Source organism: Rhinichthys klamathensis, unplaced genomic scaffold, assembly GCF_029890125.1.
Source record: "Rhinichthys klamathensis goyatoka isolate OS25496 unplaced genomic scaffold, OSU_Roscu_1.1 h1tg000241l_1, whole genome shotgun sequence".
NCBI lineage: Eukaryota > Metazoa > Chordata > Actinopteri > Cypriniformes > Leuciscidae > Rhinichthys > Rhinichthys klamathensis.
This window is the reverse complement of record NW_026606763.1, coordinates 225,812-244,266: the sequence shown is the minus strand read 5'-3', so window position 1 is coordinate 244,266 and position 18,455 is coordinate 225,812. Positions and strand designations below refer to the sequence as shown.

The 18,455-nt window shown below is 41.3% G+C and overlaps 1 protein-coding gene across 1 annotated transcript in view; it reads right to left on the bottom strand.

Annotated features, from left to right (window-relative positions):
- Window positions 1–18,455, bottom strand: part of ahr1b (aryl hydrocarbon receptor 1b) — a 50,051-nt gene that overhangs the window by 10,734 nt on the left and 20,862 nt on the right. The window contains exon 3 of the mRNA XM_056265868.1: window positions 9,770–9,885. Coding sequence (XP_056121843.1) covers window positions 9,770–9,885 — 116 coding nt within the window. The remainder of the gene's footprint in view (window positions 1–9,769; window positions 9,886–18,455) is intronic.

Genomic DNA, 18,455 nt, shown 5'->3' with positions numbered 1-18,455 from the left:
ATAAAACTATTAGTTTACTGGTCATTATGGGTCAGATGGACAACTTGCTTTTAATGAAGGACTAGTTTGATTCTCTGTGCGTTTCTACATGCTTCTACGTTCTAAAGAGCCCTAAAATGGATCGACAAGTATAGTTTTCCTTCCTGTGTAGATGTATTTCCTGTTAAAACAGGAAGTTGGAGCGAGGCATATCAAATGACAATATTTTGAGAAATGTTCAATGGGCATTTGTTTACGTTACAGTCATTATATTTACCTAGGTGTTGTTCAGGTACAATTTAACAAGGAAGAGCAACATTTTCCCGGAAGAAAAATATTATACATTTTAATTGCTTATATGCGCTACAAGTAAAGTTGTCTGCATATGATGGCTAACAGCTAACAGATGTGTATTACGTAAAAGCCACAAAACTTCAATCTTGATTTCAAGTGAACTTTAGCCGTATAAATATATACTGATTTCTGTTCCCTTTCGAGAACGGTCACTTCGTGTTGTGTAGCTAATACGCAGTGGGAAAACGTCTCAGGTTACGTATGTAACCCTGGTTCCCTGATAGGGAACGAGACGCTGCGTTTGAGACGCGGTGGGAACGCTCTGCGTGATTGCGTCGTAAAGCACGTGTAAAATCAGTCCAATGGAAACATGAGACGTCAATGATGACGTCATAGACCAGGAAGCTATAAAGCAACCCTGAAATCAGACCGCGACAGCTTCTGGAAAGGCTGAAGCAAGTCGATCAGGGCATGCAGGAAGTATGGCTGGCGAACGCACCGTCTCGTTGCCTATCAGGGAACCAGGGTTACATACGTAACCTGAGACGTTCCCTTTCAAGGGAACTCGAGCTGCGTTTGAGACGCGGTGGGAACCCCATACGCCATAATGACAAATGCCCGTTCTGAATGAAGTCCTTGCGCATCCTAAGAAGTGAGCAACCTAGCCCCTGGAGTGGAGAGGTCTAGGTCATAAAATCTAACAAATGTATGTGGCGAGGACCAGCCTGCCATATTACAAACGTCATGAAGGGAAACACCCGAAATTAAAGCCTTAGAGGCAGCCATACTCCTGGTAGAGTGGGCCCGAACAGCCATAGGTGAAGGGTGTCCGGCCGCCTCATAAGCAAGTGAAATAGCCTCAACTACCCACTTGCTCATTACCTGTTTAGATGCAGGGCAACCTCTCTTAGGTGACCCGAAGCAGATGAATAACTGCTCAGATTTACGCCACAGGGCAGCTCTGTGAACATAAGCATCCAAAGCCCGAACGGGACATAACAGATTAAGATTTTCCTGATCTGGTAAAAAATGGTAAAATGGTAAATGGACTGCATTTATATAGCGCTTTCACAGACCCAATGGCCACCAAAGCGCTTTACATTTGCCTCACATTCACCCATTCACACACTCATTCATACACCGACGGCGGTGTCAGCCATGCAAGGCTCGTCGGGAGCAGCTGGGGTTAGGTGTCTTGCTCATGGACACCTCGACACTTGGTCAGGTGGAACCGGGAATTGAACCACCAACCTTTCGGTTCGCAGACAACCTACATGAACCACTGAGCCATTGCCGCCCCAGTGGCTTATCTGGGGTAACAAAAGGTGGAGGATAAAAGGCCTGCAACACTATTGGGCCCGCAACATTAGTAGGGACCTTAGGTATGTAACCCGGCCTAGGGTAAAGGAACGCCTTCACCATACCAGGCGCAAATTCCAAGCATGAAGGAGCAACCGACAGGGCTGGCAGATCTCCAATTCTTTTAATTGAAGAAATGGCGAGAAGTAAAGTTTTTAGAGTGAGGAACTTTTCTGTAACCTCTTCAATAGGCTCAAAGGGAGCCAAGGCCAGACCCTCAAGTACAATGGCCAAATCCCAAGCCGGTGCTCTAGAGTGCAGTGCAGGTCTCAACCTCAATGTACCACGGAGAAAACGAATAATAAGGGGATCTCTCCCAAGAGATGTGCCCCTCAGAGGGGTGTGGTAGGCCGATATAGCGGCCACATATACCTTCAAAGTAGAGGGAGATAACCCAGCAGAGAAACGGACTTGCAAGAAATCAAGAACTGAACCGACAGGGCAGTTAGCGGGATCTACCAGGTGGAGAACAATTTCCATTTCAGTGCATATAGTTTCCTCGTGGAAGGAGCTCTGGATTGGAGAATGGTCTCAACGACCTCAGTCGAGAGACCAGATTCTATGAGCCGGGCCCCCTCAGAGGCCAGGCCCACAGTTTCCACAATTCCGGATGAGGGTGAAATATTGTGCCCCTTGCTTGGGACAGCAGGTCCCTCCTGATTGGAATCTCCAGAGGAGAGCCGTCTAGAAGGGACACTAGGTCCGAGAACCATAATCGAGTCGGCCAGTAAGGGGCTAATAATTATAGATGGGCCCCTTCCCGGCGAACCCTCTCCGAAATGCATACAAGTGCAGCCTCGGCCACACCTGCACCATTGCATCCAGTCCGAGAGGAGCTGGATACGTCAGGGAGAACCACATAGGACAATGGGTTGTATCTAATGATGCGAAAAGGTCGACTTGAGCTTGACCGAATCTCTTCCAAAGGAGCTCCACCACCTCGGGGTGAAGCCTCCACTCCCCGGGCCTCAGCCCCTGCCTCGACAGGATATCCGCTCCCAAATTCAAATGCCCCGGAATATAAACCGCCCTGATCGATAACAATTTCCGCTGGGCCCATAGGAGGATCTGATGGGCCTGCTTGCAAAGGTGACGTGACCTCAGACCCCCCTGATGGTTGATATACAAGACCACCGAGGTGTTGTCCGAGCGGACCAGAACATGGTGACCCCTCAGGTCGGGCAGGAAGTATTTGAGAGCCCGAAATACCGCCATCATTTCCAGGCGATTTATGTGCCAGGAACATTGACGGTCCTGCCACAGACCTTTCGCCGAGCGGCCACTCATGACCGCCCCCCATCCCGTGAGGGAAGCATCTGTCGATAGCGTGAAGCGTCGACAAGAAGCCCCCAGCACTGCCCCCAGCACTGGGCCCTGGGCGAGGAACCAAGGTTTCTTCCACATGACCAAGGCACGAAGGCATTGCCGCGTGACCTTGATCGTGCAAAACGGATTTCCCCTCGGAGAAAACCCCTTGGTCCGGAGCCACCACTGCAGGGGTCTCATGTGCAGAAGGCCAAAAGTAACCACGTTGGACGCAGCTGCCATGAGCCCCAACAGTCTCTGAAACTGTTTTACAGTGAGTGACTGGCCTAGTTTTACATTCTTTACAGCTGTGAGAATCGCAGAAATACGTACAGGCGACAGACGTGCTTGCATTGTTGTCGAATCCCATAATACACCTAGAAAGTGGTCCTCTGAGCTGGGAGGAGCACACTCTTTTTGGTGTTGAGCCGCAACCCCAACCTTTTTATGTGGGCCAGAACGACATCTCGATATCGAACTGCCAAAAGCTCGGACTGAGCTAAAATCAACCAATCGTCGATATAATTTAATACGCGAATGCCCTGGAGTCTCAGAGGAGCCAGAGCTGCATCCACGCATTTTGTAAAGGTGCGGGGTGATAAACCTAGGCCGAAGGGAAGAACCCGATATTGGTATGCTTCGCCCCCGAAAGCAAACCTCAGGAATTTCCTGTGATGAGGATGGATAGATACATGGAAGTACGCGTCCTTCAAGTCTATTGTGACAAACCAGTCCTCGGACTGAATCTGAGATACAATCTGTTTGAGTGTAAGCATCTTGAACTTGAGTTTCTGAACTCTGCTGTGTAACTGGCACAGATCTAGAATAGGACGCAGCCCTCCATCCTTCTTTGGGACAATGAAGTATCGGCTGTAAAACCCTGACTCTCTGTTGGGAGGAGAAACCCTTTCTATAGCCCCTTTTTGCAGAAGTGTCAGTACCTCTTGTTCCATAACCAGAGCCTGCTGGGAGTCCACCACTGTGGGAAGGACCCCTTGAAAACTGGGCGGACGAGAACCGAACTGAATTCTGTAGCCCTTCTCTATTACACGCAGGACCCATAGAGAAATATCTGGCAGAAGTTTCCACGCTGCCAGAAATTCTGATAAGGGGACCAGTCTCTCGAGACTGGCCTCTGGATTTGGTTGAACAACCATTTCGGTGCCCTGAAACGACGAACCGGCAGGGAGCAACCGAACTGATCGTTCTACGATCCTCCTCCTCGTATGGGGACGCTGACACCTCGGTGCCCTGAAGCGGCGAACCGGCAGGGAACAACCGAAGTGGCAGCGCTGCGACTCTCCTCGGAGAATCGCCCCCCAGAGGGCGCCACGGAGAAACGATTCCTCGAAACCGTTCCTCCCTGGAGGGGACCACCCTGAGAAGTCTGACAGACTGACTTTGTCCAAGCTCTCTTGGTAATGACAGTCCTCAGATCTTGTCTCCCCCTAAAGGGCCTGGATTTCGACCGCCACCCAGGATCCCCAGATTGTGGGGGAACCCGATTGGCGACACTCTGTTTTTGCTGCACTCTGTGCTGCTGTGAGGAGCTGGTAGACGGACGAGGCTGCTCAACCTTTATAACACGAGCAGCCTCAGGGACATTAGATCGGCGGGGAAGAAACCTCTGGAGCGCAGCAGACTGTTTTTTAGTCTCTTGAAATCTATCAACCACACAATTAATAGCATCACCAAACAGATTTGTGGGTGAAAGCGGGGCGTCCAGAAGAATAGATCTATCTCTATCTTTTATCTCCGAAAGATTTAACCATAAAATGCGTTCCATGGCCACCAGGGCTGCCATAGATCGGCCAACAGATTTGGCCGTCTCCTTGGTGGCCCGGAGAGATAAATCTGTCGTGCAACGCAATTCTCGAATTGCGTCAGCACTAATTTCCTCACAATCGTCAATGTCCTTCAGCAGGTCAGCCTGGTATGCTTGGAGAATAGACATGGTGTGCAAGCATGCCGCGGCCTGACCTGCTGCCGAATATGCTTTACCCATCAATAAAGATGTATTTTTTAATGGCTTGGTGGGTAACATCGGGGCTTTCAGTGATGACGATGACTCGGGGGAGAGATGGCTCGCAAGCGTCTCTTCAGCACGAGGCATCGTCAAAGAACCATAGTGTGAAATACCTTTAATATTACTATAGTTAAGTGTTTGTGGATTATGCACTCTGAAAGACACTGGGCCTGTGGCCATCCGGCGAGACAACGCTACATATATCCTTTTACTGCTGCTCTTGTGCTCACGCTGCAACACTCAGCTTTTGTAAAAGAGCAAATTTCTAACGAGGCGTTGTTTCAAATGCCTCGTTCATCTTGCATCTTGTACGGAGCTCGTCTACACGAGGATGACGGGCACGCGGAGTGCCCCAGGTGCCTGGGACCCGCCCACGCTGAAGCTGCACTCTCTGCCATGGGCTGTTCTCACTGTGAGAGCCTGCCCATCTCAACGCTGCGGATGCGGTTAGCTCTCTTTCAAGATGGTGACACCGCTCTTCCTAATCTTCCTTTCCCGGCGCTACTTCAGCCACGGAAAAAGAAGCGCCGCAGCCAACGGCAGCCCGAGCACAGGGAGTTAAGCGAGCCCACGCCGGCCACGTCCCCGGATGCTTCGCTTTCTCCATCACAGTCTTCTCCGGTCCTGTTCACTCAGGCAGACCAGCGCCCCTCCCCTCATGCGACGGGCCTCGTCTCATTCGGCGGATCGGATGAAGAACACTACAGCCTCTCCATTGCTGCGTCTGAGGAAGAGGTGGACCCCGCCCTCTCACAGTCCTGTGCTAGCGCTACAGCTAATACCACGAGGACTAATTCGGACGCCGAAATTACAAGAGCCTTTGGATGCGGGTCGCTCCCCATCCACGCTCAAAGTCTACATGGCGGCCATGCCAGCTCACCATGCTTTTGTGGCTGGCCAGACCCTGGGGAGAAACGGCCTTATCGTCCGTTTTCTCAAAGGAGCCAGGAGGGTCTGAAAGGTCCCCCGTTCAAACCGCTACAGTCGGTTGATCTCAAGCCACTTTCGCTGAAGACTGCTCTGCTGTTGGCTTTGGCATCAGTTAAACGAGTGGGAGATTTTCAGGCGCTCTCTGTGAGCCCCTCCTGCCTGGAATTTGGGATAAATGACTCCAGGGTCATTCTCAAGCCAAGGGACGGTTATGAACCTAAGGTGCTCTCAACCCCGTTCAGAGCGCAGGTCATTACTCTGTTAGCACTCCCACCCTCTGAGAATGATGGTGGCGCTAATCTACTTTGTCCCGTTAGGGCTCTAAAAATATACTTAGAGCGTTCTGCGTCTTTCAGGCAGTCAGAACAGCTCTTTGTTTGCTTCGGCGGCCGCACCAAAGGGGCTCCGGTCACGAAGTAGAGACTATCCAGATGAATAGTGGACGCCATCTCGCTGGCATACGCCTCTGTGCGCCAGGTTTGTCCCATAGGCGCTAAAGCCCATTCCATGAGAGGCATGGCCGCATCGTGGACGTGGTCCAGTGGTGTACCAATTCAAGATATTTGTGCGCCGGCCGGTTGGTCCTCGCCGTCCACATTTGTCAGATTTTATAATCTAGAGGTTCCTTGCCTGCAGGCCAAGGTCCTATCAGTATGACATTAACCCGACGGTGTCTGGTTTTTATCTGTCTAGCATATTACTGTCCATAAGCACAAGTAGTCCTAGGACGGTTATGAGCCCCAGTTTTTATTCATGAACCCGACCCTGTCCGGTTAGTGTCATTATACTTGTTCTGTTGAGCTTCGGGGTGTTTTCCCTAGGCTCGAGTTAATTCAGCCAATTGCTAATGTGCGGCGTTTTACATTGCGTCCCCACTGACCCACGTGACCGTTCTCGAAAGGGAACGTACTCGGTTACGTTACTAACGTTACTAACGTTACTAATGTAACCTCGGTTCCCTGAGAGTAGGGAACGAGTATTGCATAGCCTGCCACACTATTGCAATCTGCCAGGATGTGTCACTTCAGTCGATTTAAACCTGGTATTTTGGCCGAAATGAGCGATATTTATAGGCTTAGGCCACGCCCATTTAGGCACGCTCTGACGTACTCGGCACGTCAGAGCACGCCGAGTACGTTTCACAGGTAGGGGTTTTGCAATTTGAAAACCTTTGGAGGATGCAAACATTCAATTGTTCATTTAAATGATTTTATTCACATAAAAAAAAAACTAGCAAAGAAACGCAAGAATTCTGGTTACAAATAACCAATGCTAGACAAAAACAAAAATATAAGGACTATAAATACACAGAAACTAATGATTAAACATACCTGGAATTAGTGAACAATGACATGAAGAAAGAACAACTTCAAAATAAAAGCCCCATTTTAAAAGTTCACTCCAATATAAAACAACATAAAATGAGATCTATTAAGAAATATAAGCTACAGTATATGTGTGTTGTCTGCAAAGAAAAACAAATGGATAATGCTAAACCAGCCAAATATTGACTACATTTAAAAAAAAGTGGTATTACTGTAGATTTTGATGAAAGGATCCAAAAAAAAAAAAAAAATGCTAAAAAACCCACAGACAGTTATTGAGAAAGTAAATATTGTCCATTTCATGCTGCCATTAAATACATTGTGTGAGTATGTGCTCTTGTGCTGTGTGCATTTTTGTGGAGGGGATTTTACACCTCATCACCATCTGGTGGGCTCTGAGTGTGGATCTGTGTGATTATAGTAATCTGATGCATCGACAGCACAGACACTACAAAAACATTTACTGTAAAAATCCACTGTCGATAAAAGCCAAGAGCACTGGCTGTGAACTGGTAATCAAGGTTAGGTTAGGGCTAGGGTTGAACAGTGTAACGCTCAAATAAGTATGTTAGAATAAATGAATTAACAAATGCACAATACATATACATTCATTCATATAGTGCATTTATTTGAATACAAGTACCCAATTCTTTCGAGAGGGCTCTTAAATATAAAATAAAACTAAATTAGTACTAAATTCTAAAATCCTGGCTAACATAAGTTGACATCAGGGAAGAAATATATACTACTAAAATACTGTAATATTGTTGAAAATGGTTACTTTTATAACAGTCATAATAAGATGAAAAATGACAAACACTGTGCATCCTCTGGGACTTCCGTCTGAGCGTAAATAAGGGCTCTCTTGAAATCCTATCAATGTTTTATGTAGGCTGTGTAGGCTTATGTTTGTGTTGCAAACATACTGATCTAGAACCACTCACTGCTTTCTAAATGCAAACTGAATCCTATAAACTAACATGATATGATGAGGCAAAAAGCAATACATCACAAAAAATAATCTCTTCCACATTAATCTACGATTGCCTTTGCCAAATTATATGCACACAGAAATGTCCTGCAGTGTATTAACATAAAGCAATAAGCCACAAGATTCAGAGTGCGTAACCCCATCATAAGTCGAACAGCAGTTTTAGGGGTTATATCTTCCAGCGCCCCTCTCATTTGCTTGAACATCTGCATTGTATGCCAACACACACACACATACTCCTTCATACATGCACACCTGGGCCAAACACACTCAGAAAACATGGCCAAGTAGCAGCACTCAGTATAAATATTTCGGCTTGTTGGTCGGCAGAACAGCCCACACTGGGCTCTCGTGGGGCAGGAGGGGGAGGGGGGCAGCAGTCAGGAAGCATTACTATCAAATATGTACCACTGCATCATTCACAGTCCAACACACACAACTATACACAACACAGGGGAGTGAGTGAGTGAGAGAGAGAGAGAGAGAGGGAGAGAGAGAGAGAGAGAGAGAGAGAGAGAGAGAGAGAGAGAGAGAGAGAGAGAGAGAGAGAGAGAGAGAGAGAGAGAGAGAGAGAGGGAGAGAGAGTGAAGCAGAGAAACAATAGTGGTAGAGAGGGCAGACAGACAGACAGACAGACAGACAGATAGATAGATAGATAGATAGATAGATAGATAGATAGATAGATAGATAGATAGAGAAGGAGAGGAAGGAAGGAAGGAAGGAAGGAAGGAAGGAAGGAAGGAAGGAAGGAAGGAAGGAAGGAAGGAAGGATCGATAAAAGAAATGTAAGGAAAAACAGACAGGAAGAAAGGAAACAAGGTAAAGGAGTAAAAGAATGAAGGGACATTAAGGAAGGAAGGAATTAAGGAGGGAACGAACGAACGAAGAAGATGAGGGTAAAGGTAGGTAGAAATAGAGATGAATGAAGGAAAGAAGACAAGCATAAAGGAAGGAATAAATAGACAAGAAGGAAGAAAGGAAGGAAGGCAGGAAGGAAGAGATGGATTGATCAAAGAAAATGCAAGGAAAAATAGAAAGGAAGAAAGGAAAATTAGTAAAGGAAGGAAGGAAATAGAAAGGAAGAAAAGATAGAGAATGAATATGGGCAGAGATAATGTAAAAGAATGAGTGAGAAAATTAAAAAAGTGTAGACAAGGAAGGATGGAAGGAAGAAACAGCAGGAAGGAAAGATAAAAGTAGAGGCAGAGAGAATGTGAGAGCATAGATGAGGAAATGAAAAAGTGTAGCCGTGAGTGGACAGGTGGTTCAAACTTCTCAGAACTGCTGTGACAGGATGGACAGAGCAAAACTTTCAAAGTATAAAAAAAATGAGAGAATACTTTTACCTCTTATTTTATCCTTCCTTTATAATACATGAGAGCTCTGTCTGTGCATTATTCATGCCTAAGTGTCTGAAACGAGAACAAGGCTGGGCAGAAATAGCCTCTCCTTCCTTTTCTCCTTCCTTAAGGGCATAGCTTTAAACGACTCTTTATAACATGCTATGAAGGCACAGGAACGCCATAAACATGTACACACACGTGTGTTTTTACTCCTGACCTGTAGTAGGAGCTCTCCCTCATGCAGCCAGCCGTCAACCAATCCCGTTGCTTTACTGTTGTCACGGTTACTGTTGTTGGCCGACAAACCATTGCAGTTGTGGTTTTTCAGTGCAACTGTTGACAGAAAGAGCAAGAAAGGGAAAGTTAAGTATACAACTAAATTTAGTAGTGTTTGCTAAGTTAAGTATCACTATTACGTTTCGAAAATGAAAATTAAGTCATAACTTACTCACCCACGTGCTGTCTATTCCAGCATATGGCATTAGAACAACACCAGGGTGAGTAAGTTATGACTTAATTTTCATTTCAGGGTGAATTAACCCTCTAAGTAGGCGTAACCCTTTCTCAAACTTATGAGGTTACGGAAATAACACAAATCTCACGTATTTACTTCTCGGAAGAAAAAAAGGCTCAAATGTTGCTCTTTTATAACTCATGTGACTTAATGGAGATCTCATGTATTTCATTCACTTTGTCTCAGGTGTTTCTCACAAAATTCATTAATAAGATAAATGTAAACAGACACAAATTAGATTTTATTTTTACAGACAATAAGAGTATACAGAGATATACAATTAACATGGTTAGCATAGCTCACGTTGTCTTTGATGAGAAATATTTGTTTTCAAATTGAGATCTCTGACTTTAGTACAGATTTTACAAAATCAATGAGAACTTGTTGAGACTTCTTGAAGGAGACACAAGAATCAAATCATAATGTTACAAACAGGGGATCGTACACAGATGTCTTTATTTAATCTCAATTTTATCTCACAGTAAAGGAGAAACAATTCAGATATCAAAGAGGTCTCATTTGAGGTTTAGTTCAGTTCAATTATATTATATTCACTTCAAGATATTCAAGATGACTCAAAAATAACAGGTTTCCCACACACTCTGCCATTGGCCAGGCAGACAGAAAGCCCCGCCCCTAACTCAAGCCATTGGTTGAGTCACTGTTGCCATGCCAGGCTGGTCGGAAACAAACAGAGCAATGTTTTGCTAGCCAAAGAGACCCCATGTTTTAACTTTTCAAGGATCTCAACCTACAAATAGGTAATGTATTATTAAACTGACAAAGTATTTGAACATCCAAAAATGTTTTTAATTGTTATATAAGATTCATCTTACTTTCTTTTCAAGGTATTTAGTATTTAATACGGTGTGCTCTAAAAACGATTCTGTGCTGTTTTCATCTCGGCCAGTAATGGATTTGGTCTGTGTGTCCCTCTTTCAGGACAAGACAAACTCTTTTGAGCATTAAAGGAGGAACTGACCTACAAACGACAGGGGAAATGGAGAGAGACAGGCCAGGAGAACAGGGACACGAAAAGCTTTTTTTTACTGAGAGAGAGAAAGACAGAGAGAGAGAGAGAGACAGATAAGGGAAGAGGAAGCACTTCTCACTTGTGCGAACATACGTGGAAAACGCATTTGGGCACGGTGAGAGAAGGTCACCTCGCTCTCGCTCATAACCGCCTGGCAACAACATAAGCAAATGTGTCATATTTTATTAGCATCTTGTGGCTTATATGAAACCTGTGAAGTACTCAGCACAGTGTCGAACATTTGTTTATTGATATCGTCCAAAAACGTCCACAATAGCTGAACTACGACTTGCGCCAATTATTTCCATAACCGGAATCCCGTTCAAGCAAATGCCTCTTGATGTCATGCAAACTAGAATTTAAATTCATTTGACGATTACATGTGGCCCCTTTTTATTCTCCTTTGCCGACCTCTGACCCTTTTTAAATAGCCCCGACGCACAACTTATCGTGACCCCTGACCCCTGCCGAGCCATGATGCAATGAGTGAAAATGAGGTTGACGTTATTCACTTAACATTAGGATCCAGTCAAGAAGAAAATTGTGATATTACAGACTCTGATGTTAAGACTTTTTTTTTTTTTTTCAGAGAATTGATCTCAGATTGAGTTTTTAACCTATATATTTTTTTTTTTTTTTTTTTTTTTTTTTGCACAAACATGAATAAAACTTGAATAAACTATTTGGTAAAGTGGTTATAAAAATAAACTTAATTCATCAACCTGTTTAAATCCATTCCAACACAAAACGTCTTCACATATTTTGCCTGCACCCTTTAACCACTTTTTAATAAAGCGGTTCGACCACCGCTGCTTTAGTGTGTTTCCCATTTACCCTTCAAAAAGCCTCACAATGGACTCTGCTGTAGCGTGAAATAAGCGCGACCAATATCAGCGTTTACATGCGCTACGGGAGCCAAACTCATTTAACACTAGCTCGTTGTAGGCCGAGGGCTGCGTTGAACAAAACATCACGTTAGGGGGGCCTCAACAATGTTTTTTTTTAAATGTATCTTTTTGTTAAATCTTGGTCTCCCCATGGAGAACTGATGCTCTTCTGGAGCTAATCAAGTCCAGAATCAGCTTTAATGCTGATGTTATTTTAGTATTATTTATATGTTATTATAGTATTTATTAATAGTATTTACTTTTAGATTTTCTTTTATTTTGGCTTCATTTCAATTATCAAAAATCATTTAAAAAAAAGTTTTAGTTGATAACAACACTGGATTTAATGCCGCAATAGTTGGGTAAAACAAAAGGGGAAACAATTTAACTAATTTCATTTGCGAGATATATTAATCAATTAAGATTAATAAAGCAACAATATTGGCAATAAAAACAAAACTGATGTCTGTAGACATTTTACAATTCTTAAAATTAATTTCAATACCATATTAAATTTCATTATTATATTGAACACATAATTATTCATGTTAATATTTAAAAATTATTATTAAAATATTGTTTAAAATTAAAATAAACATTTTGATAAATAATAATATGAATTCAAACATTATTTAGATATTATTATATATAATATCTATTATTATATAATATAACTATTAAATATTAGCATGTACTTTGCTTTTTTCATGTACAGACGACAACATTGTCAAAACGATCCCCGTTTACACGGCTAAAATGCCAGGCCAGTAGTTGGCGATTTCACTTTGTAAAGAAACACAATAAATTGAACACATAATATGTATGACGTCAACCGTTTTCACAAATTCACATTCTTTGTAGTTTACACGGAGACGACAACGGTCGGTGTAGTTTTCAAAAACGTGCACTTTGAAACCTGCTTTCAAAAGCTTGCGTTTTCGGGCCACCAAAACGTCATTGTCATAAAAATGAACGGCCAAAACGCATACAAAGTTTCATGTTTTTAGTTTAAAATGGTGTAGTGTAAAATTAAGTTAAAATTAGCTCAAACATTTTCAGTAATTTTTCAAGTAAAAGCAGTAAGTGTTTTTCACTTCAATAATCTTGTTTGATAAACAATATAACAACACAATACACACAAAAATTGTTTTGTTTTTTTGTCGGTTGTTTATAATCACTTTCCTTAGTATCTTGCCAAGGCAGCCATTTTGATGTAGTGCGTTTGAATGTTCGCAAACAACCTTCACAGAGCATGTGCGCACTTAGCTATAGGCAAGTATTGTAAAGTATCAGTCAATCACACAAATGTTTTTAGTATAGCATATTTCAGAAGATTAGGCTTTGATATGACCGTAATAAGCATAGCAGCAGTTAGTGGCAGTGATGAAAACAGGAGGCTAAGATTGTTTCGGTGACCCTGACAATCCTTCTTATATGCTTCAAAGACCGACGGGATGTTTAAGGCCTTTTTCCCATGATCTTTAGCTCCTGTCTCATAGAGCTGGAGACAAAGGGTGAAGGGCCACAGCCAAACACAGACCCAACTCTGCACGCAACCACACCATGTATGTATGCCAATGACACTGCACCATTTACGCAAGCAAATGACCAACACGTCAACACATGTAAAACGTCTATAATGACTATTTATAAGACCATTACATTTTTTGCATCGCAAAATAATCTTGATGGCCTTAAAAACAGGCTTTATTTTCTTAAAGTCCGCTAAAGGACTTGAAATGAACAATGTCGTCGTACATTAGGTGACAGATGAGATAGCCATTCCCTTCGGAGGGGATTCAGAGGGTTTCCGGGCCGTTTCGCATGCTTGTGCTATGGGGTTTAACTGTGTTTATGTAGCGGGCCCATTGCGGGTCACTGCACATCGAGTCTCTGGGGACGGAGACTCTGGAAAACCTGCACTAAATGCTTTGGCTTGGTTTCTTGTGGTTTTACCGACGGAGTCCAAACAGCCGAGGGGATATATGAATGAAGTTCAAATGTCAGTATAATAAATAGGAAAAATAAAGAGTTACAATACTTATTTTTAACAAAATGTCAGCATGATAAAGAGGGGTAAATAAAAAGTTAGAATATATATATATATATATATATATATATATACACATATATTGTACAAAATAATATTATATAACTATAACTATATATATATATATTGTACTACAATATTATTATATAACTATAACTATATATATATATATACACACACAAAAATTAAGATTTTAAATATTTGATATATTGTTTTACTGACAGGGTCAAAAAAGCTGAGAGAAAAAAAGAATAAAGTATAAATAATAATATAATTAAACAAAAAAAATGTTGGTTGAGAATATATTGATTTTATGTTTAGAAACAACTTTTATTTTTTTTAATGATTAAGTACCGGTAAGTACTATTAACAAAAGTATTTATATACAAATGCATATCACAATTACAAATAATTAAAATAAACAAATGTATTTAAAAAAAAAAAGAACTAAGAATACATTTTATGCTTAAGAATTAAATATAAAACATATTACAAAATAATTACAATAATAAACAACAACACACACACACAGTTGTTTATTATTTGAATTATTTTGAAATGTTTTTTATTTTATTCTTAAGTACAAACGCACACACACGCGCGCGCGCACACACACACACAATATTTGTTTTGGGACGTCTGCCTTTACATGCACATGAACTTTAATGACATCCCATTCCTAATCCGTAGGGTTTAATATGGAGTTGGCCCACCCTTTGCAGCTACAACAGCTTCAACTTTTCCAGGAAGGCTTTCCATAAGGTTTAGGAGTGTGTTTATGTGATTTTTTGACCATTCTTCTGAAAGCATTTGTGAGGTCAGGCACTGTAGGACGAGAAGGCTTGGCTCGCAGTCTCTAATTCACCCTAAAGGTGTTCAATCGGGTTGAGGTCAAGTTCCTCCACACCAAACGTGCTCTTTCATGTCTTTATGGACCTTGCTTTGTGCACTGGAGCGCAGTCATGTTGGAACAGGAAGGGGGCATCCCCAAACTGTTCCCACAAAGTTGGGAGCATGAAATTGTCCAAAATGTCTTGGTATGCTGAAGCATTAAGAGTTCCCTTCACTGGAACTAATGGGGTCAAGCCCAACCCCTGAAAAACAACCCCACACCATAATCCCCCCTCCACCAAACTTTACACGTGGCCCAATGCAGTCAGACAAGTACCGTTCTCCTGGCAACCGCCAAACCCAGACTCGTCCATCGGATTGCCAGACAGAGAAGTGTGATCCGTCACTCCAGAGAACACGTCTCCACTGCTCTAGAGTCCAGTGTCGGTGTGCTTTACATCACTGCATCACACGCTTTGCATTGCGCTTGGTGATGATAGGCTTGGATGCTCAGCTAATGGAAACCCATTCCATGAAGCTCTCTACGCACTGTTCTTCAGCTAATCTGAAGGCCACGTGAAGTTTGGAGATCTGTAGCTATTGACTCTGCAGAAAGTTGGCGACTTCTGCGCACTGTGCGCCTCAGCATGCGCTGACCCCAGTCTGTGATTTTACATGGCCTACCACTTCGTGGCTGAGTTGCTGTTGTTCCCAATTTCTTTCAATTTGTTATAATCCCACTAACAGTAAATATATAGTTTATAAAATAAGATTATTTTTATCAAAATAACTAACATATTTTATATTAACTACTATATACTTACAGGGTCAAAACAGCTGAGGGAAATAGCTGAGATTTCAATATAATTTCCATCTGTCATTCTTTCTAATGCTTGTTACAGCTAAAAGCTTGTGAGAGGAAGGAGAGCTGTGTGGTGCCTTTTATTTCGGGAGGAAGATAAAACCAGCGAACGAGAAAGGCATAAAGAGAAAGAGGCTATGTTGGGTATCAAATATTAACACACGAGCCTCTGAGCGGCGTGTCACGTGTTGATGACATCACGGCAGCAGATGTGGACGTCTGCGAGTGGCTCGAGGGATTGAGAAGATCAGGGAAGATTCTGCTGGGGCCTGCTGAACGGAGCGCTCTAGATAGAGAGCGACAGCCAGCAAACGATAAAAACATCACAACAGACACGTCTCTTTACGCACACAGATGAACGACTCGCAAGGAGAAGACACACCACACTCGCTCTCTTTTTCACTCCCTCCCCTTCTATCCCTCTTTTCTGGGCAACATCTCAGTCAATTGTGGCTTAAAGGTTCACTAAGCAAGTATTCTTACTGCTAAACGCTAGCGTAGCTAAACTCAATCATACAAACCCCTAAACAAAACAAACAAGCAATGTAAACTTGACACTAAAAACATTGCTACTGCTCGATATTTCATACCATAGATTAAAATTAGTAGACGCTAATATAAAAGTATGAACTAAAAATGTTTGGTTTTAGGTTTAGGTTTTTGTTGTCCAACACAGTTAGCATGCTAGTCACATTAACACTCAGGCCTAAAAAGAAACCCAGAAACAGAATTAGATGCCAAACCATCAATTATGTTAACATTAATCTTGCATAATTATTATATTAATGATTTATTCATGAAGGGGTGGGATTGTGCCGGAGGGCAGGACAAATGACCTCAATGACAGGTAGCAAGTGTGAGAACTGGATGTAATGGCTACTGAATCATTTAAGATGGAGTTTGATGAACTCTGATGAGAAGTAATAGTTTAAAGCTGCACATATGAGCATTTTTAGAAGTCCTGGTATAACAATTTTTTTTTCATTCACTGTTTTAATTCAGTTTGAATAAACATGTTAACTGTGACAAGATTACATGATAAATCACGATTAAACATTTAATTGATTGACAGCCCTAAAAATAGCAAATAATATGTCAATAATAAAATCTAAGAAAATATATATAAATTATAACAAAATAATATATTACCCTAATTGTAAGTTATAATATGGAATTCAACTGATATACAGGTACGTTCACAGATGTGTGTATATTGACTACATAATTGCAATTAAATATTTTAGTCAGTTGATAGCCTTAAAAACAAAAGTTAATTTAGAAGAATTATGCATAAAATAAAAATGGATGCAAGAATTAATTCTATATTTGAATCAGTTTATGTTTCAGTCAAACATAATACAAAAAAAAAAAAAAAAAATAGAAGAATTATGCATAAAATTAAAATAATGAAAAATACAATATTTTAACCAATTGACAGTAGGGAAATAATATTTGTGGTTGTATTTGTGACAGCCGTAAAAACAATAATAAAATAATAATATTTTTTTTCCTAACTAAAAGAATTATGTATAAAATAAAAATACATGAAAGATTCATTCAATATTTTACTCAGTTGACAGCCATGAAAAATAAATAAAAGCCTAACTTGAATAATTATGCATAAAAAAATATATAATAAAATTATTGTGCATGCAATAAAAATTAATGAAAAATGAAATATTTTAATCGGTTGCCAACCATAAAAAACAATAATAAACTACAAAATAAAAAATACATTTGCCCAACTAAGAATTGTGCATAAAATAAAACTGATAAATTCATCCCACCATCCCTTCTACAGGTGAGGGGTCCTCAGCTAGCGATATATAGAGCAGAATCATTAGTGTGCATGTTTCTGTCTAACAGCTGGAGACCAGCAAACAACATCTGTCTTTTACAAAAACACTGCAGAAAGCCAGCTGTAGTCACAACACACACACACACACACACACACACACACACACACACACACACACACACACAGTTAGAAATAAAGTGTGTACATGTACACAGTGTGTCCATCCACTGGATATGCTCCTAACTGTGTGAGTGTGTGTGTGTGTGTGTGTGTCTCCGTGTCTCCCCAAAGCAGAAATCCACATTCCGATCTATTGTAGTGTGACAGCGGGGTGGCAATGTGTGGAAACGCATCAAACAGAGACGGAGGCTCGATCAGGGGCTGCTTATGGATTATTTTTGGCCTTCTCTACTGTAGTTTTATTGCTGTAAACAGAAACACTCCTGATTACAATAAAACTGTTTGTTGGCTGCAGTAAAGCTTACTAGGATGCAACAAGGAAATTCATTTAATGGGTTTTAGGGAGGTTTTTTTGGGGGAACCGACAAAATTATATAATTAATCACAATTAAATATTTTAATTGGTTAACAGTTTGTGAATATCAAATATTTGTATGCAAATATATTAATATATTATATCAATTTATTAATCAATTGACAGCCCTAAAAATAATAGAATAATACATTAAATTAATAATAAAATTTAAAATTTTAATAAAAATGAATAATAATAAATAAATAAAACAATAATAATAACAATAAATTAAATAATAAAAAATGTAAAGTAAATCAATAAAATATCAATTAGAATAAATTACCGTAACTGTAGAGTTTTGTTGAATTAAATTGACACGCATTCACAATTTTTTGACAGCCTTAAAAATAACAATAAATGAATTAATCATTAACAAAAAAGTATAATAAATTC